The sequence below is a fragment of the Marmota marmota genome, unplaced genomic scaffold (assembly GCF_001458135.2).
Source record: "Marmota marmota marmota unplaced genomic scaffold, marMar, whole genome shotgun sequence".
Taxonomy (NCBI): domain Eukaryota; kingdom Metazoa; phylum Chordata; class Mammalia; order Rodentia; family Sciuridae; genus Marmota; species Marmota marmota.
The window spans coordinates 4,940,185-4,967,290 of record NW_026000080.1 but is presented as its reverse complement, the minus strand read 5'-3'; the positions used below and the strand labels follow the sequence as shown (position 1 = coordinate 4,967,290).

The 27,106-nt window shown below is 34.6% G+C and overlaps 1 protein-coding gene across 12 annotated transcripts in view; it reads right to left on the bottom strand.

Moving 5' to 3' along the window:
* Ttll7 (tubulin tyrosine ligase like 7) overlaps positions 1 to 27,106 on the bottom strand; it is a 157,829-nt gene that overhangs the window by 61,433 nt on the left and 69,290 nt on the right. For 7 of the 12 annotated variants that reach the window (XR_007351934.1, XM_048815032.1, XM_048815031.1 and 4 more), the window contains 8 exons: positions 24,995 to 25,190; positions 24,660 to 24,791; positions 22,703 to 22,824; positions 21,821 to 21,888; positions 17,802 to 17,960; positions 14,090 to 14,306; positions 10,220 to 10,384; positions 1,889 to 2,047 (listed from right to left, as the gene is read on the bottom strand). Coding sequence is in view for 11 of the 12 variants with exons in the window: in XM_048815032.1 (XP_048670989.1) it covers positions 1,889 to 2,047; positions 10,220 to 10,384; positions 14,090 to 14,306; positions 17,802 to 17,960; positions 21,821 to 21,888; positions 22,703 to 22,824; positions 24,660 to 24,791; positions 24,995 to 25,019 (1,047 nt within the window). In the remaining variant the exon portion in view is untranslated. Of the gene's footprint in view, positions 1 to 1,888; positions 2,048 to 10,219; positions 10,385 to 14,089; positions 14,307 to 17,801; positions 17,961 to 21,820; positions 21,889 to 22,702; positions 22,825 to 24,659; positions 24,792 to 24,994; positions 25,191 to 27,106 lie in introns of those variants that run through there. The other 5 variants (XM_048815026.1, XM_048815027.1, XM_048815025.1 and 2 more) reach the window with 4 other exon arrangements.

Here is a 27,106-nt window from a genome sequence, read left to right as displayed (position 1 = left end):
GGTCTGGTTTGATTTGGTTTGGATTTTTTCATTTGTTAGTTTAAATTCTCAATTATACATATCTGCACATAGAGATTAATCACTATTTTTGTGCTGTTTTTCTGTTTCCTTGTTAATGCTTCCAACTATTACCATAAAACACACATCTGGGTCTCCACTAAACCAAGGCAAGTATTCTGTCTGATTCTTCTTGTTTCCCCACCACCTAGCACCATGTCTATAACTCAGTGGGTCCTTGTTTAATTCAAGGGTACTTAAAGTATTGACAATATATTAACACTCTGCACAAATTTTCATTTTTAAAATGCTTTCTATGTTTGAAATTTTCTTCAAATTTTACCACTACCAATCATTACCTGAAATTATTCTAGTTAGCTGTCACATTCTCAGATGTAGCTTCTACCTTATTCCACTTGATGGCGCCAAAAGGTTTTTAACAATGTGCATCAGAACCACTAAAATTTCAGATGGGTGCAAAATACAAACCAAGATCTTAAAAAAATTCTTTTAACTGTTTTAATATATAAATGTTTATCATACACAGATTTTGTTTATTTTAGAGGTTTTTAATGGTTCTGACTGATCTGGAAATAATGATGCAGAGTATAAAGAATGAAGGAAGATGGTGTTTCTAGTCTTTAAAAAAACATACAGAATTCAACCATCCAGTCATGCTTTTCTATCTAAGGAATGGAGGGAGCAAAGGGTGAGCAAAATTCTTCACTGTAATCTTACTGCTAGTGCCAGGTTGACCAAAATATGAATAGCCAGCAGGGAACTTTATTTACATGAAGATATAATACACATTATTTGCCCAGAGAGATGAACACACACACAGAGGTTTGGCCTTCAAATTAGGAAAGTTCGTATCTATAAAATATGTACTGCAAACATCATGATCTCACCTATCACTCATTCAGCTTGCTTATACAAAACTTGGTATTACAGATGCAATTTCCAACTTCTAAATGGCTAAAAAAAAGAGGTTATCGATTTAAAACAAAAGGTAACTATTGATTATAACCTCTGTAGCAATATGTTATTAATTCAGTAAATACTGCTTTGATATGTGCTATTTTTCTGACAGCTGCCTAAACACAGTGTTTCAGTAGCCATGAGAAAGTTCCATGACCCCAGCTCAGGGAGCTTGGAGGGAGATGCAGGATGGAGCATGTCTGGGCAGCATGATTTCCAACGTTTCCCATGGGTAAAATAAATATGACTTCTGGAAACATAAACATCTTAAACAGCAGTAATTTTAGTTTCCTCCGTAATATTATTCCATATTTTTCAAATGGTTTTAGGTGACCTTGTATAATCAAAGAAAGTAATGAAAACTCTGGCCTTACCTGGTTGAGCAGCAAACCCAAAGGCATACAGTTAACAGGTTGGACCTGAGGGGACCCCCAGGCATATAATATGGCCTTAAAGGACAATTTACTCCACCTGGTGTACCGGACATTAAATATTGATTAATAAACCAATTAAAACTTCTGTCTTCTTAGAGAGATTGAAAAGAGACACACTGAAGGCTGGGTCTTGAAGCCCAGGCAGCCACACAGAGGAAAGATCATACCCAGAATTCGTAGATCAAGTAAGTACTAACTCAACAACTCAGGAAAAGTAGATTTGTGCTTACATTAAAAAATCTGTAATCCTAAAAATTCACTGAATGCTAATTACTTGGGGAAAGTAATATCACACACATATTGATTCAGTCTTAGAAGTATGCGAATCCCTGAATTTTCATTTTCTTCCTCCCACATACTCTAGTCAGGCCTGATTCTAGTCGGTTAATGAGGACAACGGTGCCAAGAACACGTTTATAAAACACAAGTTTTAATACACAACAGTGATAACTTCTCTGACTTTTTAAAGAGTGCCTTACCTCCAGAAGCCATGGTTTTAGTTTTCTATCCAACAAAATGTCAAATCCCAGGACTTCAAAGCAGACACTTTCACTGCCTGGAGGTTGACCAGGCCTACACATTCGATACGCATGCAGGACATGAGGTTCAGCTACAATCAGAGTCTTTACCACCAATTCCTACAAAGATTACGACAAAAGAGGTGAAGATGACTTATTTCTTTGCATCTCATTTACATATATACCAGGATGACAAGACCTAGGCCTACAAACTAGCAACCTGACCCTGTTTCCTAAGCTTTATGGCATCTGTCCTCTGCCACTGCTCTGGCTTCATTTCATCCAACCATTTCCCATGCCCTCGAGGCCCCAGTCATGCTCACTTTCTTTGGGTTTCTCCAGTAAATGGCACTCCCTCCTAGCTTGGATCCTGTGCACTAGCTCTTCCCTCTTCTTGGAACACTCTTTATCCTGCACTCACTCACTCCCCTGTCTGACTCTCTGATATTCTCACAGGCCTTTCTCAAACCCATTTGAAAAATAACCAACCATGATTGCTTTTTGCATCACTACACACAGGATATAACCAGCTCTTTTTGTCAAAGAAGGGCCCTTGACTGTCTTATTTACAGTCCCATTTCAGTACCTAAAATACTGCCTCACATTAGTAGATGCTCAAAAACAATGGTAACCAAAAAAAAAAAAAAAAAAAAAAGTTGATACATGCGGTTCTATCTGTTCAATACGTAAGATCAGGAGCATATGCTAGCCCCATACAGAAAGGGATGAGAGTAATTGGGAAGAAAAAATTCAAGGAGAGTTCATTATCTTACAAATAACACCATGGGACCTCTACTGAGACAAAGGATGGAAGGGCTAGAAAAATATAATCCATTAGAGGTTTTTTTTTTTTTTTTTTTGGTACCATGATGATTTTGTAGTTCTTAAGGTTTATCTGAGATGATAATATTTCCAATTAAAGAACTGGCTATCAACATTTTCTGTTAGGAAACACAAAATAGAAACTAGGATTAATTACTAACTTATTTTTAAGAAGGCTGTTTTGCTTATTTTTGTTCTTTTGAGTTATACATGTCAGTAAAGCCTATTTTGATATATTTATTGAAACATGGAGGATATCTTATTCTATATTTTACTCCAATTAGGATCTCAGTCTTATGGATGTATACAATGTTGAGATTCATTATGGGATATTCATGTATATAGGAAAGTTATGTCAGATTAATTCCATTGTCTTTCCTATTCCTATCCCTCCTCCTTTCCCTTTATTTCCCTTTGTCTAATCCACTGAACCTCTATTCTTCCCCTCCCTGCCCTTATGAGAACATCGGAACTTTGGATTCGGGGGATTGGTGTATGTCACCTAGCATGAGAGTCTCCAGATCCATCTATTCACCAGCAAATGTTGTAAAGTCAATAAGAAAGTCATTCTTCTTTAAGACTGAGAAATATTCCATTGTGTATATAAATCACATTTTCTTTATCCAGTCACCTAATAATGGGCACACAGGTTGGTTCCATAGCTTAGCTATAGTGAGTTGAGCTGCTATAAATAAACATCGATGTGGCTGTATCACTGTAGTATGCTAGTTTTAAGTCCCTTGATTTTATACTGAGGAGTGGGATAACCAATTCAAATGCTGATTCCATTCCTAGTTTCTTAAGGAATCTCCATACTGCTTTCCAGAGTGGTTGCAACCTCACCAATTTGCAATCCCACCAGCAATGTCCGAGTGTACCTTTTTTCCCACATCCTCACCAACATTTATTGTTACTTGTATTCTTTTTAATTGCTATTCTGACTGGAATGAGATGAAAGTTCAGTGTACTTATTAATTTGCATTTCTCTAATTGCTAGAAATGTTGAACATTTTTTCAAATATTTGTTGATCATTCATATTTCTTCTTTTGAGAAGTTGTCTGTTTAGTCCCTTTGCCATTTATTGATCAGGTTATTTGGTTTCTTTGATGTTAAGTTTTTTTAATTCTTCATATATCCTGGAAATTAATGCTTTATCTGAGGTGCAGGTAGCAAAGATTTTCTCCCATCTGTGGGCTCTCTCTTCACGTTCTTGATTGTTTCCTTTGCTGTGAAGAAGGTTTGTAGTTTGATGCCATTCCATTTGCTGATTATTGATTTTACTTCTTGCACTTTAGGGGTCTTGTTAAGGAAGTCAGTTCCTAAGCCAACGTGTTGGAGTGTTGGGCATACATCTTCTTCTAGTATGTGCGCAGATTCTGGTCTAATTCCTAGATCCTTGATCCACTTTGAGTTGAGTTGTGTAGAGGATGAGAGATGAGGGTTAAATTTCATACAGCTACATAGAAATTTCCAGTTTTCCCAAAACCTTTGTTGAAGAGGCTTTCTTTCTCCAGGGTTTATTTTTGGTGCCTTTGTCTAATATGAGTTAACTGTGTTTTTGTGGATTTGTCTCTGTGTTATCTATTCTGGTCTTCATGCCTGTTTTGATGCCAATACCACGCTGTTTTTGTTACTATAACTCTGTAGTATAATTTAAGGTCTGAGATTGTGATGCCCCCTGCTTTACTTTTCTCAGTAAGGTAGGCTTTGACTATTTTGGACTTCTTATTTTTCCAAATGAATTTCACTGATGTTTGAGAAAAAGCAATGAATTATGGAAATATACCTATCTTGACTAATTTTTTTGTTTAACGTTGGCTTTTTAACACTTTCTCTGCAAGTACAGGCAGTACAGGAAGGCAGCTGAGAAACAGATTTCTAGGTCAGACTTCTGGATTTACTCCTGGCTTTGGTTTTGCTACTTCTTATCTGTGCAGCCTCAATCAAGTTGCTTAAACACTGAGTCTCATTTTTCCTAAATGCAAACTGAAAGAGACTGACATAAGGACAGAATGAGATTCCACGCAAAACTCTTAACATAGTGCCTAGCATAGAGTAAACCTGCAATAACTGTTAGCTACTTAACTACTATTTCTGTTATTGCCAATCCATCATTTCTCTTGAATTCCATCTCACGTCAGGTCTGATGCAAGTATTCTACTTCCTAGTGGGAGCAATAGTTATTATAGTTATAATATATACATTAACCTCATAGTTACTCACAACCATAGTACAGCTCATACTTGGGGATAAGTATGAGAGATGCCATAAAGAGTTGTTCTCAGGAAGTTAAGATAATAAATTCACCATAAACCATGGCATATAAGAGACTAAAGCCATGTCACATAAATCTTTGGAGATATCACTGAAACCTCTAAAGAGTAGGAGAAAGTTAAAATTTAGCCAGGAAGTATCTCTGTGAAACAAGACAGGCTAGGGTAATGGCTTATGTAACAAGATCTTGAATTAAAAACCTGTGTTTTCGCTTCACAGAAAACAACACTTCAAAGTGGTAAAGGCAAAGCTGCAAGTAGATGTGAAAGTTCAGAGTGATATAACCAAATGCAAATGAAATTTCACCACTATTTGGGGGAATTTCCAATAGTGACCTTGTTTTGTATATGATTTGTAAATTTGTATATTAAGTATATTTGTATAAAAAGCACACAGTAGAGATGATTTTATGAGTGTTTATACTCATTTTTAATCTCTGTAGCCTTTCTTTTTATTTATTTTTATTGGTTCTTTTTAGATCTACATGACAGTAGAGTGTATTCTGACATATTATACATGCCTGGAGTATAATTAATTCTAATTAGGATCCCATCCTTGCCATTGTACATAATGTGGAGTTTCATGTATTCGCATATGAACACAGGAAAGTTATGTCCAATTCATTCTACTTTCATTCCTATTCCCATCCCCCTCTACTCCTTTCATTCCCCTTTGTCTAACCCAGTGAACTTCTATTCTTGGCTCTCCCTTCCATATTGTATGTTAGCATCCACATATCAGAAAGAACATTCAACCTTTGGTTTTTTGAGAGTGGCTTATTTCACTCAGCATGATGGTCTCCAGTTCCACCCCTTTACTGGCAAATGCCATAATTTCGTCTTCTTTGTGGCTGAGTAATATTCCATTGTGTATATATATACCATGTGGCCTGATTTAATACTGATTTCTTACTCATTTTTGACCAGCACAAAAACACACAGCTCTGATTTTCACAGAAGGTATTCGTGAATGTTAGTTTTCATATACAGATGGTTACTTTTTGAAAAAAGCATCTAAAAAATAGGTTGTTAAAAAAAAGCCTTAGGGGCTGGCTTTAGCTCAGTAGTAAAGCACTTGCCTAGCAAAGGTGAGGCACTGAGTTCCATCCTCAGCACCACATAAAAAAATAAATAAAATCATAAAAAATATATTTTTTAAAAGAGCCTTAGTTAATTCATGGAATTTGTAAATCAAGGCATTCAGATAAAAATGTACTGCATAATAGTTTTCTCTACCTTTTCCTGTAATTCTATTTTTATATTATACCATTGATTCACCTTAAACAAATACTTATATAAAGTATACCTATTCTTAATAAGGCATATTTTCAAATAATTATATGTATGCCAACAATTATGTACATAATCATACATCTTTGGCAAAAATATTATGACGTAACTGGTTATTTACAGATTATTGATATAATATTCTAAGTAACAGCCAATAATGATACAAAATTTATCCACTTACAGACAAGATCATGAAATGTGTCAGAGTTCAACAGGCCTACATTAGCAATTTTGGGTTCACTTCTAAAAATTATACTTGAGCTAATAACGGAAAAGTCAATTCCCTTGCCCTCTACTAGTCTTGCTTGTGGATCTTCTTCTAATTCAATTGTCTAGAAAAAGTATCACCTAAAACCCATGTCTGCAAGAATAATGATGCTTATCTCTCTCTGGCTGATTCCCCCTATACATTCCTAAAGAAGTCCAACAGTTCCCATGATTTCACAAATACCTCCTCAAAGAATCAAACCCAACTTTTTCTTCTATCTGCGTCTGATAGAAGAAAAAGTTGGCTCTGATCTACATATTGTGGGGTCGGGCTCCAAATTCCTTCATAGGACACCCATAGCACAAGAGTTAATAACAAGAATCAACAAAAGGGACTTACTTAAACTAAAAAGTTTTTGCTCAGCAAGAGAAACAATAAGAGAGGTAAATAGGGAGCCTACATCCTGGGAACAAATTTTTACTCCTCACACTTCAGATAGAGCCCTAATATCCAGAGTATACAAAGAACTCAAAAAATTAAACAATAAGATAACAAATAACCCAATCAACAAATGGGCCAAGGACCTGAACAGACACTTCTCAGAGGAGGACATACAATCAATCAACAAGTGCATGAAAAAATGCTCACCATCTCTAGCAGTCAGAGAAATGCAAATCAAAACCACCCTAAGATACCATCTCACTCCAGTAAGATTGGCAGCCATTATGAAGTCAAACAACAACAAGTGCTGGAGAGGATGTGGGGAAAAGGGTACACTTGTACATTGCTGGTGGGGCTGCAAATTGGTGAGGCCAATTTGGAAAGCAGTATGGAGATTCCTGGGAAAGCTGGGAATGGAACCACCATTTGACCCAGCTATTCCCCTTCTTGGACTATTCCCTAAAGACCTTAAAAGAGCGTACTATAGGGATACTGCTACAACGATGTTCATAGCAGCACAATTCACAATAGCTAGACTGTGGAACCAACCTAGATGCCCTTCAATAGATGAATGGATTAAAAAAATGTGGCATTTGTACATAATGGAGTATTACTCTGCACTAAAAAAATGACAAAATCATGGAATTTGCAGGGAAATGGATGGCACTAGAGCAGATTATGCTAAGTGAAGCTAGCCAATCCCTAAAATACAAATGCCAAATGTCATCTTTGATATAAGGAGAGCAACTAAGAACAGAATAGGGAGGAAGAGCATGAGAAGAAAATAACCATTAAACAGGGACGAGAGGGGGGAGGGAAAGAGAGAGAAAAGGGAAATTGCATGGAAATGGAAGGAGACCCTCATTGTTATACAAAATTGCATATAAGAGGAAGTGAGGGGAAAGGGGAAAAAAACAAGAGAGAGAAATGAATTACAGTAGATGAGGTAGAGAGAGAAGATGGGAGGGGAGGGGAGGCGATGGGGGATGGTAGAGGATAGGAAGGGCAGCAGAATACAACAGACACTAGTATGGCAGTATGTAAAACAGTGGATGTGTAACCGATGTGAATCTGCAATATGTATACGGGGTAAAAATGGGAGTTCATAATCTGCTTGAATCAAATGTATGAAATATGGTATGTCAAGAACTATGTAATATTTTGAACAACCAATAATAAAAAAATAAATTAAATTTAAAAAAAAACTTTGATTAAAAAAAAAAAAAGGAATGCCAGAGGGTCTGTAAAACTTTCTTGATATCACTGAGCTAATCATCTAATGGCTCATTCAATTAATCATCCGAGGTCATTACGTATGACCTTCCATCAGTGAGGTACTCTCCAAAGAAAATGAATTTCACCACCTGGATGCTTCCAACCCACTATGATAGTAGACAACAATTTTTGGAATTTCCACAAAACTGGCCTTGATAAATGAAACCAACAAGTACACATTTTTATAATCAAATTTCTTATTTAGTGTATTTAGTCTCTCAGGATGATATAGTTGAAAGTTAACAAATTTTTAGGTAACAGACCACATCCAGATGACAACATTTTTTTAATAAATTCTTGAATTAATTTCCAGTATAGCTAAATCATTATGTCTTCTATTAACAAATTAGCAGATGAGTAACGCTGAGCCTAGAGTACCACGTGGCACCAACAGGCTCATGCTGAGTAGCCCGCACCCACTTTGGACCTCTCACTCTCTTCGCATTGCCGCTGTTCCCAGCATACCACACCCTGCCTTTCTTCTGTTCAGATCACTTCACACCTTACTTGTCTGATACCTAAGAACCTTGGACTTATAGGCCCTTAGGTATCAGACAAGTAAGGTGATATTTTTCTTGAAAAATATCAAGAACCTTTTAACTAGAACCAAGTCCAACCAACTCTGAACTTTCATGACCATCTTCCATGACAGATGTATTATTTGATCATTCTAAGAAGAAACCTCAGATGAGTTGTATGGTCTTAATTATACGGAGACTTTCAGCAGACATACTGTAACTATAAATACTATTTTTATACTTCCGTCAGGACTGATAAGGGATCTGTTCCACCAAGATTATCTTTATATCCATTTCCTTTTCTTTTATATCTTCACCTTTTGGAATTTCACCACTGCCACAGCTTTAATTCAGTTGTACCCCAAACACACACTTTTCACTGCCTTCTTGACTTTCTACCTAAGACAGCACTTCAAGATCAGCATATCCAAAGTGGAACTCACCACCATAGCCTCATGCACTTTAAAAACCTCTGCTCAGGTGTCTCTGTTTCCAGGAAGTTCTGCTTTCTGTCTACATCACTTGAAGCTACCAGGTGTGGTCTTCTTCCACATCTCCATGGTATGGAACGCATGCCTCTGTTGTACTCATGACACTGCCTTCTATTAACAATTTTTGTGTAACCATCAAAGCTGTGACTTTTAAGTTTTCAAGTTATCAACCAGAGACAGACTTATGCCATGTATTACATGACTGAATGAACAAATGAATAAGTGAACAAAACTCTTTTCCTTCATCTTCAAAAGAAGATTCTACATCTTCTTAAAATAAATTCCTTCTCAGTCTAATTCAGATAATGCAACACACATTCTTCCTACAAATCTTCTTGAAAACTTCAGAAGGGACTCCAATCGTCTCCACCATAGATACTCAGTTCACCCCAATATTTACCTCACTGTCACCTCTTTTACTGAGGTTCAATTCAGACCATTCTTTTCACTTCAACTACTTTTAGAGACTCCCAGTGCCCTCCCTGTCTACTCTGGATCTTCACTTTAAACCATACTACCCCTATTTTTATATATATATATATATATATATATATATCTTTTAAGTGCATTGGTTTTGGTTATATTGCTCTCTTCCAAAAAAAAAAAAAAAACTGAATAAATCTCCACTGCTGACCAAGCTATGCCTCACTTTTCAAACCTAAAATTTGGCCCCACATATCTTTTCAGCAGTAAGTCTCCAAGATATCCCACTTACCTTACATGACAACCTACACCACCTATCACTACTCTCATACCTCCAAGCCTTTACCTATGTTTTGTCTTCACCTAAAATTCCTCTCTCTAGCAGTTTTTAAAGTCCTACTTGTCAAGGTCCATCACAAGGTCCACATCCTTCATGAAAATGCTCTTTATCTGCACAATCTGATGTAATCTGTTCTTTATTTTAAGTGCTTCATGGCATTTTAAATTAATGCTGAGAAAAGATGGTTACAATTGAATGAGACAATCTTACTGAAATATCACTCCAAAACTTAGCAACGTCATGTTGATTGGCTTGTAGGAATTCTGTAAACCATTTGATGGAACGTTTGCTGCCTTTGTTTTCAGTTTCATCCCGTTCAAAACGTTCATTATGCTTGTTCACAGAGTAGTTTGTCAGATGCATGTATAACTGGGTCTGTAAGGAGTAAGAACCAAAGTCATAACCACCTAGGCGACACTGCAACTGTGTATTTTCACAGAAAAGAAGGCATTCAATTATTAAAAATGGTTTTAAACTATACAGATTGCCAATCGTCTTATTATTTGGGTAATTTTCAATTGAAATGGAATGGCCTATTTCCCTTGAAAGGATTAAGAATGTAATCACCTACAAAATCACCTTATATAGGATTCACAACATTAGCTATCATAAAGAAGCATCAAAGGAATAGTACATAAAAAATAATTAGATTAAAGTATGAAACTATCTATTGCTAAGCAGCAAAATGTTCCCAATTTGTTTTCATTACTTTGTTTTTAATATTTTGGGTCCTTAACATTTTCACCCTAATTTGAGGAAAGGAATTTTCTGCAAAAGCATTTTATGCCTTTTCAAAGAAGAGTAAAAAAAACAAAAGCTCAGACAAGTAGCATAAATCAAGAGACAGGACTACCAAACACAACCTCAGGGCTCCTTTACTGAAGGGGGGTCACTATAACTCATCAACAGGGCAGAGCACTCAGGGCTGGCAGACAGAACCACATGATGCTATGAGTGTCTGAATGATTAACAGGAAACGTTCTGTGCTCCATGCTGGGGCTCTTACATTTTAGTCTCTTTATGTTCTTAAGTTTGTTGACAATATTCTCCTTAAACAAACTTAAAAAATAAGCCAAAATTTAAAATGTCTCATATAATGATCAATTAATACAAAATTGATGGATTTATCAAGCTAGCAATAAACATTCCTTGGTCTATCTTGCAACTTGCAAAGGGTGAAAATGATATGATCCCACCTTACCCTGTTTGTGAATATAACAGTGCCAACATAATGAATTATATACACAGAGCTTTTTAAGGACTGGCCAACCACTACAATGAATGTTTCTTACATGGCAACACAACTGACATTCTTGCCTTAAAATCTTTTTATATTTAGTTTTTAAATATTTAAGTTTCATAGAAATACACAGCTGATTATACATGTTCACTGTTTTAAAAGTTGGAAATAGGAAAAGAGAATGCAGCAGCCTGATACCCAAAACAACCAGTGAAAACGTTGTTTGATTTCTTTTTTCCCCCCAATCTTTTATCTTAAACTGACCTTTTACATAACTGTGGTCTCAGTTTGCATAAAATTTCATATTTCACTTTTTTAGTTTTCATATCTCATTCTAGGAATTCAGTCATTAAATTGTAGATGTTGTATGATAATTAACAATGACATTTAAATAGAAAAACATCCTTGTTCTATGAAAAACCAAAGCCAGGAGCTTTTGTGATTCCAGAGCACTTGGCAAAATGAGACTTTAGAGGTCACATTTCCCTTCACTCATTATAATTTCTTAATCCAGTATTCTTGAGCAAATTGTATACACACAACCCTCACATGTAATAATAAAGCATTTGTTAAAAAAAGAAACACCCAAAAAAGAGCTTCCAAGGCTTCTTTCCAATACTACCAAAAAAAAAAAATTATTACGGCCTCACATAACTGATAATCCATTTTTACCAATTCCAATTATTTTAATTATAATCTATGAACTGGCATGTGCCAGATTCACCTGCAGTCCAGACCTCTCTTCTGAACTTCAAAAGCCCATACAATATATCCAAATGCCTACAGAACAGATCCACTTGGAGGTCACATAAACATTTCAAAGGAACACAGAAACTTTCCACAAAATTTTTGATAAACCCCTGTCACAGTGAATAATGTTCCATTCACCCCCTTGCCCATGCCAAAGATCTTGAATTTTATTCTTGATTTTCCTCTCCCTTACTCTCAATTCCACAAATTCAACCTGCCATCATATTATATCAGTTTTAGCCATGTTATCATAAATAAATCTCAAGATTTATTTCATATTCTCTGTCCAGCCTCAATGCTGTTATTTTCAGTTTAAGTCATTCCCCTTCTCATATGTGATCACACTAAAGCTCAGTCTCTTGTCTCCCTTCCTCTAATCTATGCTACCCATCTGCACCCCAATCACATCCCCCACATTGCAGACTATGTGACCTTTTTAAAACACAAATCTCGCCCTTTCTTTCCTTAGTTTAAAATCTCACAATGCTCCCTTCCATTTTAACTCAAATTCCAAAATCCTAGACATGGTATGTCATGTTTTGTGTCATTGTGACCAAAATACCTGACAAGAACAACTTAGAGGAGGTGAAGTTTATTTTGGCTCATAGTTCAGAGGTTTAGTCCACTGACGTCTGAGTCTATTGCTCTGGACCCAAGTAAGACAGTGCCTCGTGGGGAGAGGGTGATGAGGAGCACTGATCCATTCCTGGCAGCCAGAAGGCAGAGAGAAGGACAGGGAAAGGGGCCTGCAAGGAAGAGGAACCCTGGGCACACCCCAGTGAGCCACCTCCTCCAGTAACACCCCACCTTCCTACAGTTACCACCCAGTCAGTTCCTTCAAGCTAGGCTGAACCTCTGAACATTTCTGCAATAACATAGGAGCTTTGGGGGGACACTTCATACCCACACCAAACCACAACCATGGACTACAAAGTCTTGAAAGATCTGCTGTGCCGAACTCTCCAACTTCATCTGTACTTTAGCCAAACTGAATTTTCTGCTTTCTCCAGACATACTACCCTCTCTTTTACCTCTGATCTGTTCATTCCTCTGGCACCAGCCAACCCCACACCTCACTCCATCCAAACCAGAATAAGCTCCCCATTATGCAGACTTCAATTTACAAAGAAACTACTTCTCTAAATCTTTATCCTAAACTGGGTCAGGTGCCACTGCTATGCACTGCCACAGCGTCCTCAGTTTCTTAGACCATCACACTTACCATCAGTAATTATATTTGTTATTTTATTTTTTGCCTCCCCACTAGAGTGTTGCTTCTGAGAAGTCAAGCACTGTATCTGTCCTGGTCATTCTTTTTCCAAAGCCAGCACAATGCCTACAACATAGTATATTTCAAACATTTCTTGGTGATTGGCTATCTCCACTCCTTATGACCTTTAATGAGATGTTTCTTTCTTTTAATGGCCTTTCCTATAAAACTTTGACAGCTCCCTTGTTCTTCCTTTGCCAATGTTTACATATTCTCAGTGTATCAAACAGCAAAATTTATGAGCAGCCACTATTCAATTTTGAAATATGACCTCTCTTGTAGGGGATAGTTATGTGCATAATACTAGGAGGGAACAATAATCAGGCTTTTGACAAAACAAACAACAATAATTAATTGCAATTTTTATTATGAATAGTAGATCCAAAAATAGAATTAGAAGGTAACTAAAATTTTATGTATAGATAAGAAATTGCAACTTGGCTTTCATAAATTGAAAATTACAGTTGATGGTTTCCATGATGTTACAGTATGACTTTCATGAATATGTTATGGCTGCACAAAAGAAATCTTAATGAAAAAGCATCTACAAAACGTTCCGATTAATAAACATTAAAAAGCACACAAACTGCTAAATCATATCTTAAATTCACATTTCATCAGTGTAAATTTACAATCCTACTTTTTTTGTTGTGCTAACAAAAATTAGAGGCAGTCTTGCTTGGACATATGATTCTTCTAGATCATAAAAGCCTAAGATGAGCAATTTTGATTCATACAATCTTAAATATGTAATAGATACTTCAGTAAGTATATATTAAACAAATAAATGAAAACAAAAATTCTCTCTGGTACCACTTACCAAATTGGACTCATTAGGTGGAATATACTTTTCTGTTCCCATTCGCACAAGTCCATCATGGTACAGAAATATTTTTAATGGATCACATGATGTTACCAGAATATAAATTCGTAAATCAAACTTGTAACCTTCCATTAGAAAAGGCTTTTCAATGTATTCTTGAACAATTAAATGATCCTGAGATGGAAGTTTATCACCATTTCGTATCAAAGAAATCCTAAGTTTAAAGAGAAACACCAAAATGAATAATGTGATATGGAAACAAAATGTTCAAAAAGTCATCTACATACTCGGGAGGAAAATAACGAAACAGGAAACTCCAAAAATCTATCCCTCCACAAAAGCAAGAAATCGTTTTTTAAAAACTGTCAGAATCAACATTTTAGAGCTCCAGAAACTTATCAAAAGCCTACAAGATCCATCCAGAGGCCACTTAATCAAGGAAAAAACAGCTAAATCTATAAAAAAAAAAGTTTTGTAGTATTTTAACCTGCTCTGGCCCCACCATGTAATCCCAGCTGAGCAGTGGCCTTAAACAACAGCCTATATTCCTAGCACAAGTACCAATTCTGGAATGTGCCGAATGGACCTTATTCCTGCAGTTGTTTATTTTACCTGTCTGTGTTTCCCTGGAAGAACTCAAGGCTTTCCATTTATCTTATGCAACTCAAAGTTCTACCAGAGCTGAGGTGCCCCTTGGGGGACAATTGTTGAAAATATTTAAGGGTAAATGTCTGTTGCCTACTGCAACAAACAATACTTGGAACAAACAACAGACTAACTTTAAAAAGACTAGGTGAAAATGCTTGGGAATGAAAATCTTTGGGACTTTGAGAAGTCCTTTCTCCAGTGAGGCTAGAGGGCAATGGTCATGCTCAGGGGTAGGTTGTGCGTGCTCAGTAAATATCTGAAAAGACCACACATTCTCATCTCAGACTAACCATCAAACAAGTAGGCACTAAAGGCTAAAGTGAACTGGTAAAGGAGCACCCAACAAACACAGCACACATCTGCAAAGACAGCCAGGTTTTCCAAGCTTTTGGGGGGGATCTAAGTGTTTGATGGTATCTCTGTCAAATTTCCAGCTAAGAAACCAGAGAAGGAACTTCAGTGGCCACACACAACAAAAAATACAGAATTCACAAAATCCGTTCTAAGAGGTCAATAAACAAAAAAATGCTACAACAAAGCCACAACAACAAACAACACAAGGGGGAAAGAGTCTGATTTCCATGATTGCTACATTATAATATTCAACCAAAAATTATGAAGTATGCAAATAAGAAACAAAATATAACCCATATGCAGTGAAATAAAGAAATAAAGCCTAGATGTTGGCTTTACTAGATAATCAACTATTTAAATCACTATTTAAAATTTATACAAAGATCTAAAAAAAATTTATACAAAGATCTAATGGAAACTATATAAAATAACTGAAGAAAATCATGAAAACAACATCTCATTAAACAGAGCATAAAAAATTGTTTTAAAAAAAGAACCAACACAAATTTGAGAGTTAAAAATAAAGTAACTGAAATGGAAAAGTCACTAAATAGTGTACTGGGGAAAGCATAAAAAGAATCAGCAAACTTGAAGATAGGCCAGTTGAAATTATGTAGTCTGTGGAACAAGAAAAATAAAAAACAAATAAAGAAAAATAAATAGAAAAAAATCAAAAAGAAGATTTAAAGAAATTATGGCAGAAAACTTCCCAGTTGGATGGAAATCATGTATCTATGCATCCAAGAATCTTATTTAACTCCAGGGAGAATAAATTCAAAGAGATCCATATCTACTTTATAATAAATAAATTGCCAAAGAATACCAGAAAGGTGGCAACACAAATAAGTATGAAAGTTACTAACAATGTAGTTTGGGTTTGTAATTCTTCATTATTTTAATGATTTAAAAAGACAACTGCATTAAAAAAACAGTTATAAATCTATGCTGATGGACACAGAATACTAGATTATTATAAATTAGTGTTAATTGCATTAAACTTATAGTAAAAGAAATGACAAGGGAATTTAAGTTTACAAAAAAAAATCTATTTACACAAAAGAGAGTAGAGTGGAGAAATTTAGGAATAAAAACTATATAATAAGATATATACAAAATAAAGAACAAAATAGCAAAATGAAATAACTCTTTTTCAGTAATTACATATAAGTAGATTAGCTCTCTAATGAAAGACAGGGCTTGGGCAGAATGGATTTTTTTAAAATATGGTCTAACTATTATGCTATTTACAAAAAAAAAAAAAAAAACTCCCTTTGTAGTCAAAAGTATGAATAGGCTGAAAGTGAAAAGATATTACATGTAAACAACAATCTGGAGTGCTATACTAGTATAAGATAAAAGACATTTTAAGACAAAAATTACTACAAGAGGTAAAAAATGACATTATGCAATGATAAAAAATACCAATGCATCAAGAATACATAATATATATATGCATTTAGCAACTGAGCTTTAAAACATATAAAGCAAAAACTGGTATAGTCAAGGGGATAAACAGTTCAATAACAGTTGGAAGCAACAGTACTCCATAACTACACAGAAGATCAGCAAGAAGCAGACATCTTTAACAAAGAAAAGAAGCTTAAAAAAAAAAAAAAAAGAAAAGAAGCAACTTTACATACATACTGTTGCATTATAGGACACAAACTCAGGCAACACAGAATACCCTTTCAATTATCTGCTCTTCCAGTAATTTTTATTTTGTAATAAAAAGAAATTGGAGAATTATTACTTACATACATTTTAACAATAAATATAAATATATTTATATTAAATATTAACACTAAAATTGAGGAAAAATATAAAATTAAATAATCCTTCCAAAAAATTTCCTTTTGATACCTATAGGAAACCAACTTAACATTAAGCAGTTGACACAAAATTGCCACTAACATACTTGATTATTTTATCAAACTACATTTAAATATAATGTATGATTGAAATATTACATTATGATTAAAAGTTAAAGGAAATTTTTTGGACAATAATTTCCAGAGTAGCTACCATTTCCAAGAATCCTTTTTCCCCATAGCATTTTTTATAAAAAAATTTAAATCACTTAAGTCTATTTTATTAAAAATAGCTTCAGCCACATTTTCTTTTTAAAAGTGCATTGTAAACAACTAAATATAAAAAAGCAAAAGGAAACAAGAATTTTAAGTCCACATTCTATTTTCAGTTAACATGTCTAATTCTTGGCACTCTAGCTTAAAATGTGTTCTACTCATTTGCAACCCAATTATCATGGCTACAGTTAAAAAAAAAAAACTATTTATCCAGCAAAGATCATACTATTCTGTTTTAGGGTTATAGCTATACAAAGAATAACTTCCTTCCATTTCCTTTTCTTTACTATAACAAATGACTTTACTCTCCAAGATTATTAAAATTATTATAAATGAGCATTTTATGTCTATGAAGAAAGTAGAATACAGCTTTTTTCCCCTCCATTTCGTTATTTATTAAAGGTCTCACACCTACTGATTTAATCTTTAAATTGAATTACTGAAGCTTGTGAGATAACTTTAAAGAATGAACCTCATTAAGCATTTAGTTCCAAAAAACAATAATTAAAAACTTAATTTTTATTATTTTTTCATAACAGTACTCAACCATGAGTAATTATACACATTATTACTTTCCTTCCATTTTTATAGCTTTTATATATTCCAGGTTATAATAAACCTACCCATGACCCATTGCACCATTAGCTGGTTTTACTATAAAAGTTTTCTGCTTCCGTTTTTTCTTCAACTCTTTCACGTAGTTCTGGAATTGAGTATATTCAGAAGGGAAGATCCATGTTCGAGGAATAAAGGTATAATCCAGAGGCCGAGACTTGATCATTCTATAAATTAGAGACAGTATGAAAGATAAATTGTATTAAAATTTTTTGTTTTATTTCTCTGCTAGGGATACTACAATGATTTAAATTCTCTCCAATTCTTCATTGATTCACTCACTTATAGACCCAGTTCGACAAATGTCTATTAAGCACCTACTATGTACAAGACACTAGTCTACACTTTTCTAGATCCATCAGTGCAAAACGTAGACCAAAATCTCTGCCCTATTATGTATTTAATTTCCATATTACTGCACCAAAGATCTATTTGATTATACACTGTGCCAGGTACTGGCAATATTAACATAAAAGCAATATAGTCTCTGCCCCAGTGAATTCAGAGAAAGGCTGTTAATCACAAAACAAAATGATGAGTGCATAGATGGCATATGAGGCAAGGGCATGGGAGTGAGTCACCAACTGGCAAGGAAGCTCAAGGCCAAATGCCAGACACACTGGCTCTTTAAACGTGACTTCTGGGTCACCCATGGGGAACAACTAATTTCCTTTGATGCTACTGTTTTTAGAATTTAACTGCTTTTCTGAGAAACCATGTGAAAGCATCTGAATCAACAGAGGTGTTGATTATTATTTGTATGCACTATCTGTACATGTGATTGCGTAGTTATGATGTAGGTCCTGATACTTTTGGTTTGTTATAAATTAGGTCACCTCTTTTATTAGATCACATAATTTAGAAATAATAATAAGCTTAAAATGTTTAATCTTTATTAATCCCAAATGTTAATAATTCCGTACTTAGAAGTAAAATGAAGAAATTATGAGAAAGGTTTTTTAAATATTGCCTACTAATGAAAATCTGATTGTTTTAAAAGAAAATTTTTTTCCAAAAGTCTTTTCTGAAATTTCATTTCCCCAAGCAAAATTGATTAAAAATAAAATGGAGTCTTAGCATAATGCTTGCACAGAATCAGAGTCTAAATTCTAAGACTGGGTGTGGAATATATCAGTCACTTGAGTTACACAACAGAAGACTCATATAGTTATATTTAAAAAGTGCTTTCTCATGAGAATCCTATAAAAAAGTTACCCCTAAGAGAAAGAAAATAATTACCCATTTCATCTGGCAAATCTATTTTAAGCCAACGAACTAAAATAATCTCAGTACAAAATAGAATAACATAGGTTGGTTTGAAAATTAAAGACAATTGAAACAAAGCAAAATAACAGTGCTAATGTCACGGTCTTTGTTTCCAACACCTTTAAATTTATTATGTATTTAACAATTCCATGAAATTAGATCATGTAAAAGTTTTTATCAGAATAATACATCTCAAAAACTAACCATACATATTTGGAAAAGAGCAAAGCATGCATATATTCAAGTGAATACTTACTCCATTTAAGTTATCTAGCTCAAAATAAATACTCAGTTTTAATTAAGAAGATATCTGTGATAATTTCTATTTTGTCATGGACTTACTGATAGTAAATAAGTAATTTAGTTAACTCTATGTTTAGGTTATAACTTCTAGAAAACTACTTTTTCCATAGGGAGAATTCCATGGATTCTGTGTAATAAGAAACTGCTCATCTGCAGTAGCCTGCTCACAGAGCTACCTTTATCCTCTTACCTCTCTCACACAAACTTCTTTATCTACAAAGCAGCCAAAAGCATCTTTACAAAATGAGAATCTGGGCAAACTACCATCACTCCTAGTCTCCTTACCCCTACCTCCCCCATGGCTTGGAGATAAAGATCATAATTCTGAACATCTTCACCCTCAGTTAATCTCTCCCCTGTTCCCCATCCACCTCTATGCTGCAACTGCACTTGACATTATTTCAGTATATTGATTATTTATGCTTTCTCCTACCATATGACCTTGGCCCATGCAGTTCCTCCTGCCTGGATGTTTCTTATCTAGTATCTGTACCAATAAAGTCCTATTCATCATTCATGTATCAATTTCCACATCACTTCCTCAGGGAAACTCTCCCATACTTTCCTAACTAGGTCAAAGCTCCTGTTCTACACACAGGTTTAGAACTACAAACCTTCACTTCATAGCACTATCACACTTGCAGTTGAATGTTGTAGTAACAATAGATCTGCTATTGATGACTTATGTACCCAGACCCCAACACCATTCATAGTACATAGTAGGTCCTTAATAAGTGTGTTAAATGACAAACGAGACACATGCCCAAAACTTTACAGAGGTAAATTCCATTTCCCCTGAAGCCTATTCTTCTTATATTCCTTCTAATCATGCTACCTACATAATATTGCAAGTCAAAAACCTGGGAATCATCCTGAAAGCCTCTCCCCTCCCCATCTTTAATACTCACATCAAAGTCATTTTCAGTCAATTCCATCTCTTTAATATCCCTGATGGCACATTAATTTTATCTTTAACAACACTCAGATTTCTTCTCCATTCCTCATTCCCACTAACACTCCTGTGGTTCATTAGATGGTCATTACTTCTTAACTAGTGACAATCATCTCACAGTTTTCTCCCTCTACTCCTACCTTCATTGAATTCATTATGCAGAGTGCCACCATGATTCTAAGACATTATTTCTCTGCTTAAGTTTATTCAATAATTTCCTCTTTCAAGATGAAAAACAACGTTTTTGCTGAGTAGATAAAAAGATGAATGAATGATGAAATAAAATATAATAACATGGCACATGTGTCCTTGCATTTGCATAAATCTCCAGCATCATCTCAGACTGGGTCTTGCAACATCATACATGACCATAGAAACTGCTTAAAGGTGCCCAAATGTCAGGCTGGTTCAAGTCTTCACATATTTTCTCCCCCTGCTATGTCTGCTGTGAGCTCCTTACCTTCTCAAAGGGTAAGCCCTGTACACATTTTCCACATCCATTGTATATTTAACTGTACCTTTCTGACCCCCGAATAGTGTGAGCTCTCTCTAATAGTGATCTGTGAACACCATGACTCTTCGTATTATTCTTACTCTCTAATTAAATTGTGAGTTTTAGGCAGGAACTAAGTTTTATTATCTTTTTACTTAAAAATTAGCAGCCTCTGGATCATATACCAGACCTACAAAAAATTTTGTATCATTAATAGATGAAAAATTATAAACTTTCACACATTAATAGTTCTTAATTATAAACATAAATTTACTATACTTTAAGAATAGACTTCTTTCCTTTTAGTAAATTCTTACCACTCAACATTCTTAAACTGAAAAAAAAATCTAAAACATAAAACAACAAAAGTATAAAGTACATAAACATTCTATAGTTCATCTAGCAAAACACTGAAGTATTTGTTAACAATTTTTTCTGTGAAAGTACACTGTTACTGACCTCAGAGATTAATTTACATGCATGTACATCCCTGAGTGAGCATGCATACCTGTATCTGTGTATTGTGTGCCTGGCACATGTTAGATGTTCAATAACCAGTGTGAACACGCACGCACACACACACACACACACACACACACATTTATGGCATATAATGCAACCAATTAGTTACTGTACAGTTTAACTAAAACTAAGCAAGTATCAATTGAATGCCACATAGACTACTACTCACATTTAAAAGAACAACTTCTGATACTAAAGAAACAGCAAATTACAGTAAAAAGAGTACTGAGATTATGAGATGAATTCTGATCCAGCTCTGTTATTAACTATTTGTTTGACTTTGAGCAAGATAATCATTTCTCTGATTCTCAGTTACCTCCTCTGCAAAATGAAAGACTAGAACAAGGGAACTGTTAAGATTGTTCTAGCTCTAAAATTCTCTTCCATCTAGAAATCATTTCAAATCAATGGAAACTCATAAAAGAGCACTACAATATTCACAGTATAAAATCTTAAACAGCTCTTCTCTATTACAAGGAAATGAAGATTACTTGGTCATATTTCTTGCTAAGAAATCCTTTCTACAGATCTCCCCCATTCCTGGAAAATGGTTGATCCTCTGGAAAATAAAAAAAGTAAATATTAATATTCTCATTGAATTAATGAATATATTTATTTATACTAAATACAATCAAATCCATCCTTTGAGTTTTGTTTTAATAAACTAGAAATTGTTAATGTAAAGGATTTTAAATTAAATGATCTATAATTAAATTGTGATTTAAGAAGTCTGTCATAATACAGAACACAATTATAAAATTTTAAAGAAATCAGATAAAGATTTTACATAGATGGTAAATGATGTCCTGTGTTGAATATGTGGTAATTCAATATCCAAACTGTTTTGGGCATACTACATTTACTACCTTAATACACATAGGCCTTGTAGAAAAAACTGGCCATTTATATATTATCCTCTAAATTAACAAATGAAGAAGGATGATATAAAATTTCAACTTATATAGTCCTTGTATTTAGTTTTTCAATGTGATTTCTACTTTCTTCTGAATAAAAATTTATGTTACATTTTAAAAATAAAAGCCAAATTACATATATCTAACATTGCAAGATAGTTCCATTTCTTGATCTCCCCGTACAATCTCTTCTTTATGTGTAATGCAGAACACATTCTTGGGAAAAGGATTTTTTCCTACTAAATATAATTTAAAGAAAGAAGGAGGTTAAAAGTTAAGTTTTTTGAAAAAGATGCAGGCTCCATGCAGAGTCAACACAACCACAAAGCAACAAAACAGGCTGAGGTAAACTAGAACTGGAATCTACTATGTCAGTAGACTAAGGGTCTATGTAAAGAAACCATGATGGAGTCCATATAATTTCCTCATACTAAGAACTGGTTGTGATTAATGTCCCACCTGGTAATTCTGCAGCTCTACAATTTTCTCCTGCTGAACAGCAGAATCACACCATATAAGGTTACTCGTTTCATCCTCATCTGGAGTTTTCAAAAATCCCATTTCATCTATTACTAAGCGAACTGTAAACAAATAGTTAAACCAGAATTAAAATACTTCTGAAATATTTATATATGTAATATATAATGTCATAAATAATACAAACTAATTAATGTAGTATTTCATTTATAAAAAATGCATTACTTGTAGCATAACTTCAATTCTAATTAAAACAGTTTTATCTAAGAACAAATTTTTCTCAAAATAACCAAGAACTGTATTAGGTTGTACGCAACACCCTAGTTTTAGTCCTCTCAGATTTAACAGGCACATAAACTCCCAAAGGGTTAAGTAGTCAATTTTAGCACAATAAAAAAAAAAAAAAAAACAGCTGAGACAAGAGTGAGATACAAATTCACTTTTACTTCTTTTTCATGACCTGGAGATAGGTACAAAAGGGCAAATGTAAAAATAGCACCTGATCTTCAGAACTATCTTGGATTTTCCACCTCCCTAGTTCAAATTATTTTTGGCTCCTGAAACCAAGTCATCTCTGTTTACTCTGAGTATGAACCAGTGTAGCAGAATTCACAGGAAGAATTTAGATATGGCCCCTCCTGTGCTTCCAACCTAATTCTGTCATTCTACTGAGGAAATCAATACCCAGAGAAAAACTTCATTTTGAGTACAAACTATTTAAGCATTCCTTTCTGAACACAGTTAATATATTGACATTTTTTTCTTCCAACAAATTTCAAGTTTAAAATAAAGATAAGCAATATACTTAGCATAATTTGGGGGTTCCTACAGAATTCTGAACCAGAACACAATGATGCAGGAACTATATAAGAGTGCATTAAAAACTATACAAGTTTTTAATGTTTTTTTTTCTTTTTTTACTAGTACCCTATCTATGATGTATCAATTGTTGAAATGACTTAGCTCACATAGAAAACTGATAACCCCACACCTGTTGGTCTCAAGTTCTAGGGCCTCCTAACATTTGCTAGCTGAGAAGAAAGGACTCTATATGCAGCAGTGTCCATGACAAGCATGAGGAAGAGAACAGCAAATAGGGTGAAGGAGGGGAGGGAAATGGAGACAGCTGCTGAGATGGAGTTGCTGTTTCCCAGGGAGGCCAAGTGAAACCTGGGGTTGTATGCAAGCCCCAGGTGATCATGTGCAAACACACAAGAACTGAAGAAAAGGTCCATTCCTGCCTCCTGTTAGAGCTCTGGCATCCTGAGGGTTGTGCCACCTACAGCTCATACAGAGGGCAAGGACAATAGCAGCATAGCCTGGGAGAATTCTTTAACTGGTCTACAAACAGCTCAGGAGCAGACCTATTCCTGAGTAAATGAGAGCCACTGTCAGGGGCCTCTCAAAATTCACAGAGAGGAACTTGAGATAAACAGAACTGGCAGCTATGGAGCAGGGAGTATGATAAGCTTCTTAAATCTGGGTATCATGGGCACACACACCAGTGGAGCTGACAACATGGAGGTTGTGTAAGAGGAATGAAGAAGATCTATTCTTTCTTTATATACACAAAATCAAATTTTAGGGTCAGTCATATCTAAATCCCTTTTATAAAGAACATCAAAGTTCAGAGAGCTAAGTTGAGCTTTAAGGAAAAATACAATGTCAAGTTTAAAACTCTCACTTTTTTTTTCATCTAAGCTATTTAACTGCCTTTTTGTTTGAACTGAAATTTTAGAAACCACTTAGGATCTTTTTAAGGATATCATCCTCCACTGCATAGAAAAAGAATCCTTCCAGCATGTCAGAAATTTTATACGAAGCACTTAAAAACCCATTACATAAAAGATAGTTATCTCTCTGCAATTTTATGTTGTTTTCATCACCAAATCAGTTTTTCCAGCAATTTTTAAAATCCCATGATTCTGAGGAGACTTACCAATTTCAAATTTTGTCCCAGCAACATTTGCAGTAATGATTCCCTTTTTTTTCTTCTTTCTAACTTTTCTTTTCATGGTGCTTTGATAAGGTAACTCCATATTCAAATCCAGGGTAGAGGGTCCCTGAATAACTTTAAAAGAAATGTAAAAAACAACCAAATATAACAGAAATTGAAAAAAAATATCCACACCAGAAACACAAATGCCCCCAACAAGGTAAAATAATAAATTATGGTACTTCAAAAGTATAAAAGTAATTTTGCACACTCAACAGTAAACAGTAATGATCTACATCATATCATATGGTGTAATGTGGCTCAGCCAGTCTGCTCACCTCCCTCCTGAGGCAGAGATGGCATTACTGCCTATGCCAATGGGAAAGCAATGTTTGCAGCTGTACCACACTCTCATGAAATCTGCACGTCTTACATTAGTTTAAGTAGGATGTGGTTCCAAATCATTGTGAGTTCTTATCATATTATCTTGGTGGAATCCTCAGATTTTAAGACAGTTATGAACTTCGAAGGTACCTATAGGGATTTTAAAACAAAATAATTTAGAAAAAATGTTTTATGAATTTTTTATATATGCCAATGCTATTTTTTTTAAAAGTCAAGTAATGACAAAAACTAATGTATTTGGTCAACAAGTATTTATTAATGAACTTCTCCTTAAACATATACAAAATGGGTTGGGGGAGTAAAGGGCCCGCCTGGGTTTGACCTCAGCACCACATAAAAATAAATAAATAAAACAAAGGTATTGTGTCCAACTACAACTAAAAAATAAAGATTTAAAAAAGTTACACAAAATGCCAAGTGATGGTCTTGGTCCTGGAAGAGTGTGTCAAGTGGAGGGGGTTTTATGAAATTATGTATCATTTTTACATGATTACAACAATAAAAAATTCACTACCACTTATTGAACACTTACAATGTTCAGCATTTTATATTATGACACTTAATTTCAGCAAGCCTTTGAGGTAGAAGCTTTTTGTCCCCACCTCACAGGTAACTAAATTGAGCTTGTAAAGAATAAACAATTTTGTCTGCTGAGAGACAAAAGTGGAAATTAAAATGAAGATACTTTTTAAAAAATATTTGTTTATTTTTTTAAGTTATAGATGGACATGATACCTTTATTTTATTTATTTCTTCATTTTTATGTGGTGCTGAGGATCAAACCCAGGGGCTCGTACATTCTAGGCGAGAGCTCTACCGCTGAGCCACAGCTCCTGCCCCAAAATGAAGATACTCTAATGTCAGAGCCAGACTTCCTTAACCAGAAATCATGCAACCTTCAATCTAATACCTCAAATATAACTGCAGTGATACTTTTAATATGTGTAAAATATTTATATTTTATAAAATAACCACCAGGGTAGAGACGGCTTGCTGAGTAATGTGGAGAAGGGATTTGTTTTGAAGGGGGAAGAAAGGAATAATAATAAAGTAGACCACATTTGAATTGTATCTTTAAGAACAATTTTAAGCTGCATAAAATAGGAGGGGTTATCACCATGATGATCTTATTTGAGTACATAGAGGAACACAACAAGCATTTTTAGATGAATAAACCACTTTGATCTGCATGTCAACATGGCCTACAGTACATTTTGTGTGGGTACTGTATATGTATAAACTTTGGTTTCTATGCCCTGACTATATTGTGAGATCTATATTATCAACATTCTGATTTTTCCCTTCTTAAATGTTAAGAATCTTTGAGTTTTATAAAACGTCTCTAAGCGCATGAAAAATTATGAAATCTATTATTATGATAAAAGCATGTTACCAACACCTTTACTAGGAAATTTATTTGGTTCATCGGAAATTCAGAAATACAGCTACATTAAATGGGACTCACATATATCATCCCAAATACCATTATTTCAAAACTAGTGATCTATTATTTCAGAAAAATGGCAATGTGTTAATATTTAAAACAGTTTATCTCATTAACCAACATTAAACTTCAGTTCAATTCTTGCCCATTTTCCAGATGTAGAAACTAAGGCTGGAGATGAGATAAAGCAGCTTAGAAACTGTAAATCTAGACTTTGAACTCAATTCTAATTAAATATTCTCTTCATTGAATTTCACTATTTTCAGATACCATGCTAACAGGCATATCAGAAGTCTACAATTCTAGTGCAGTACATACTGCAAGACATAGCTGTATTCTGGCATGTCTTGCAATATGTACTGCAATAGTATTTGCGATACTTAAAACCAAACAGTGAAATCGTAGTAAACATTGCTAAACCTCCCTTCAGTTTTTTATTGTAAGCTGGATACAAACTAGATCGCATCACAGAAGAAAAGACAGTAGAAGCATAGAGTTCAGCTCCATATCTTTCTAGAGGTTTTCTGATACTTTGGGAGGTAGGAGTTTACTAGGTCATGTCCAACATCTTGTTACTAGAGTAAACAAAGGCCTCCTTTAT